The sequence below is a fragment of the Triticum dicoccoides genome, chromosome 1A (genome assembly GCF_002162155.2).
Source record: "Triticum dicoccoides isolate Atlit2015 ecotype Zavitan chromosome 1A, WEW_v2.0, whole genome shotgun sequence".
Classification (NCBI taxonomy): domain Eukaryota; kingdom Viridiplantae; phylum Streptophyta; class Magnoliopsida; order Poales; family Poaceae; genus Triticum; species Triticum dicoccoides.
In genome coordinates this window covers 608,305,941-608,310,559 of record NC_041380.1, presented here as the reverse complement: position 1 = coordinate 608,310,559, position 4,619 = coordinate 608,305,941, and the positions used below count along the sequence as shown (strand labels likewise).

General features: G+C 36.0%; 1 protein-coding gene across 1 annotated transcript; it reads right to left on the bottom strand.

Annotated features, from left to right (window-relative positions):
• Positions 1–367: 367 nt before the first annotated feature.
• On the bottom strand, positions 368–1,587 carry LOC119349552 (two-component response regulator ORR42-like). Its single transcript, XM_037617603.1, has 2 exons — positions 750–1,587; positions 368–642 (listed from the first exon to the last, which is right to left on the bottom strand). Exons 1-2 carry the CDS (start codon positions 945–947, stop codon positions 478–480), a joined length of 363 nt encoding a protein of 120 aa, XP_037473500.1. The 5' UTR covers positions 948–1,587; the 3' UTR covers positions 368–477.
• Positions 1,588–4,619: the final 3,032 nt, after the last annotated feature.

Below are 4,619 nucleotides of genomic sequence, written 5' to 3'. Positions count from 1 at the left end.
TATATATATATATGCATGGCTCATTTCATGTTTCTAGAAAGAAATTACGTGCACGCATGCGGTATGCTTAGCTTCACAGGTGGCGTTAGTTAGACGTACCATGCCAACAAGAGAAATCCAATCCGTGAAACAATTATCAAATTAATTGTGTGTCAAATAACTTGCCTCTGGAACACTTGCACATGGCGCACACCCTGAAGCACAAATTAACGAGAAGTAATAGATTAAATTCAAAAGGTTACACATTACATTGATTTCAACTATCTCATTACTGGTAGCCCCTCTGCTTGTTCCTTTTTGCTTATCAACCCCGGCCTTTAACATGACCTTGAAACTAAAATGACAACACGACAATAATATAATGCAAAGCAAATTAAAGCTATCAAACATTCATGGTATATCCCTTGCAAAAAATAACATTCATAGTATATGAGCTAGCTTAATTTATTCCTCCATGGCTGGATCGAGCAAGCGTCACTAATTATTCTTCTTGCTGATGACCTCCTGAACCTCAATCCTCATTGGTTTGGGCACAAATTCATCAGCACCGGCACTCATGAACGCCTCCATGGCATTATCATCAGCGGACACCCCGACGATCTTCACATCGGTGGCTCCCATAGCACGGATCTTCATGATTGCCTATATGGAGTAACATGTACAAGTGTCGATGAGGTGACCATCCAATGTATGTTATGTTCAAGCAAAAAAGTAAAAGAAAGAAACCGTAAATTAACTCAAGTAGATACCTCAGGACCGGTCATTATGGGCATGTCCTTATCACACACAACAATGTCAAACTTGTTACCCTCAAGGAACATATCAACAGCTTCTTTCCCATTCTTAGCCAGGATGACCTCACAGTGAAATCTGCGTAGCATGAAGGAGAGAACCATGCTGTCAACCGCAGTATCCTCAACAAGCAGTGCCTTGAGGGATGATGCCATGATCAGCTAGCTAAAGTAACTGCAAACAGAATTAATAAGGAGATTAATTATATCTGATACACACCTAGCTAATACTTTTTTCAAGGAGAGTGTTACAAGAATAATCGACATGAGAACCATAATTTTAATGATCAGTAAATCACACTGCAAGTTTGTGCATTTTAGTTGCAACTAATCGATTACAAATCATCGGGAAGATCAGCACACGTTTCATAGGCAACAACAACCAATGCAACATATATTGGCAGTGCGCGGTTTAGGCATCGCCTCTAACAATCTCGATCTTGTATGCATTGAGCCAAATTAAAAATAGTGCACCAGCGATGATGCAAAAAAAGTTAGAAGAAACAAATTAAGGAAGGAACAGATACAATCATCAGAGTACCTAGTTGTTGTTGCAAGAGGTACACTCTCTTAATTGGTAATCTACCACTTTATGAAATGCTTCACCGAAAATAGCATAAGGATACAAAAGTAAAAAAAAGCATATTTTTTTGGCCAAAATAGATGCCTATACATGGCTGCCAACAACAACCAGAAAGTGTGTTGCATAAACGATCAAAGCCGGTCAAAATGAACTAGCTTCACATGTTTAGGCATGCATGGAGAGAAAACTTGAGCTTATGTGACAGTGGCTATGAATCTACGGTTGCTCTGTTGCTTGCTGCTTGGGGCTTTGGTTTGTGCCTTGTACGGTTGTACCTGGCCAAGGTACAGGGGTATTTATAGGGGTGGCCGGTCGATCTCCGCCGTCCATTCGTAATTAATAACGGTGCTGCTTCACACATGCAAATATCCATGTTGCACCGCTTTCTAATTCCACCAGGGAAAATCAAATATTTCGCTGGCTGGCGTATCTTTTGTGTTCAAATGATATATGGAGTATCAAAGTATTTTCACGAACTTACTACAGCAGAGTATATCAACCTCGATCACAGCTACTAGCGTATATATGAAGTATATCTGTCTCGATCGCCGTGTATATAGTTGAATCCCACAACAATATTTAAATTAATTGATTCCTTGTTTAATTTGCAATCAGCGATGCGCAAATAGATCGTGGCAATTAATTCTTGGTTTCATTATGGCAGGAAAAAACAGGCCAAGGTATATAAAGATCCATAACGTATATAGCATACTACAATGTATTCCAGCTAGCGTATATACACAGTACATCTGTCTCCATCCCAGAACATGATTAAAATTAATTTATTTGTTTAATGTGCAATCTGCGATGTGCGGTGCTAGTTCATCTTGAGAACAAATTTATCGCGGCAACTAATTATTGATTTCATTATGGCAGGAAAAAATAGAGACGTATTTTGGACGTGCCAACATATATCGAGATCCAGACCATATATTGCGTACTACAGTGTATTCTAGCTAGCGTATATATGGAGTATATATATCTGTCTAGATCCCAGAACATGACTACAATTAATTTCTTTGTTTAATTTGCAATCAGCCATGGGTGGCGGTTCATGCCGAGATCAATTAATTCTTGGTTTCATTATGGCAGCAAAAAGAACGTGCCAAGAGATTAATCCCCACTAACCTATTTATCTTAACATGCAAGTATGCCACATCATCATACAATTATGAATGGAATAAGGCCCACATTAACATGCAACCATGCATCATAAAGACCCATCACTACATGCAACCATTCATGGGAAAATAATTATCATTCTATTGTTCAGCTTATATTCAATAAATATTTTATCAAATATAATAAGTCATATTATTTTTTATTTTGTTCATGTGTTCTTAATCTAAAAATTTATATTCCACACAATCAAATCTCATTCAAATATATTGCAGCCAATTCCCGCAGCAACGCGTGGGGCGCCATCTAGTTATATATAGAGATCCAGACCTTATATTGCATACTATAGTGTATTCCAGCTAGCGTATATATGGAGTATATTTGTCTCGGTACCAAAACATGATTTAAATTAATTTCTGTGTTTAATTTGCAATCAACGATGCGCGGGTGGCAGTTCATCTTGAAATCAAATAGTTCGTGATGATTAATTCTTAGTTTCATTATGGCAAGAAAAAACAGACATATTTCGAACATGCCAAGATATATAGAGAATTAATTAGTTAATGTATATATATATCTTATCTACTCTTATACACTAATAAAGCAAGGTGTGTTTTTCCGATTAACTCATCCTTTCACTTCTGAATTATTTTTTTCCAAGGTGGTAACAAAATTTTGTGTGTTCGTCTGTTTTTTTTTTTGAGGCAATCTCGCGAAGCTTTTTATTTAACCCGTCACGATGTTTACAGGGACGAAAGTAAGACCTCCTGCCTGGCCTAACCATACATGGCGACCAGCACCTAACTTTAACGCATGCTTCGCTAGATTGTGAGCTTCTACATTAGAGCTCCTAAACTCATGCACTATATTACAAGAAATAAAAGAAGTAGATGACAACTTGATCTCTTGGATGATCGCTCCATATGCTGATCCACTCCGGCCCTGAATTTCCTTCACCACCGCTTCACAATCTGATGCTATATGTGGGTAACTTGATCTCTTGTGTGTTCGTCTGTTAGAAAAGCAAAAGCGGTTCTCCAGAATTCTGTATGTGGGCCGCACGTGCTATGGCCCAGCTAAGCCAGCCCACTATTTTCCTGCCCACGTAGCTGGGAAAACTATATTTGCCGCATGTGCTGGCAAATAGTCGCAGCCTCCCACAGGGTCCTAAGATTGGGCTGGCCCATTTTACTTTCTTTGTTTTTTCTGTTTCTGTTTTTCATTTTTGTTCCTTTCTCTTTTTCTTTCATGTTCCTTTTTTATTTTCCAACTTTATTTTTCTTATTTCGGTTTTTTAATTCGAAATTTTCAAAAGACTTTCGGAATTTCAATTGTTGTTATAATTTTTGAAAAGTGTTCAGAATTTCAAAAAAATCCCATTTTGAAAACTGTTTGGAACCTCTAAACTTTTGTTCTCGTTCCAAAATTTGTTCAATTTTTTTTAAATCCCATTTTCAAAAAGATTTGTGTTTTCTGAAATAGTTTGAGTTGAAAATAATGCATTGTTAGAAATGTTTCAAATTCAAAAAAAAAATCTTGTTTTAGTGAAATGTTCATAACTTCAAGGCAAAAGTGTTTTAAATAGTCCACATTGCTTCTTTACATACAGTCGTACCAATTTATATACATGTTCGAAACTACCTGTACTAATAACTGGATGAAGGATGGATGGATTAAGTTGGACGAAGGATAGATAGATTGGTATGTGAGCTAGCTGGAATAGGACCCTGGATCTCTTAAACTGAAAAAAATTCCCATTTTTTTTAAAAAAATGTGTTTTTCCAAAATTGATTGAGATTTAAAAAAAAGATAGCATTTTAAAAAATGCTCGAAAGTCGAAAAGTATTCTTATTTTAGAGAAATGTTCACAAATACATATCCGCATTAAAAAATACACATTTTGTAATATTGTTCTGAATATTCAAAACATGTTCCCGTTTTCTAAAAATGTTCAAAAATTCAAAAAAAGTTTGTGTTTTTATAAAAGGTTCATGTTTTCAAAAAATGTTTGTGAATTTAAAAAATATTCCTGTTAAAAATGTGTTTTTCCTAAAATGTACGGAATTTTCAAAAAAAATGTTCCCATTTTTTAAAACAGTTCGAGATTTCAAAAAAAATTCATCTTC

What these genes read in the sequence shown, in the direction of transcription:
- LOC119349552 (XM_037617603.1), bottom strand. Translation starts at nt 947, where the DNA reads ATGGCATCATCCCTCAAGGCACTGCTTGTTGAGGATACTGCGGTTGAC. An exon ending in CCATAATGACCGGTCCTGAG is followed by an intron (nt 643 to 749) that starts GTATCTACTTGA and finishes TACTCCATATAG; the next exon opens with GCAATCATGAAGATCCGTGC.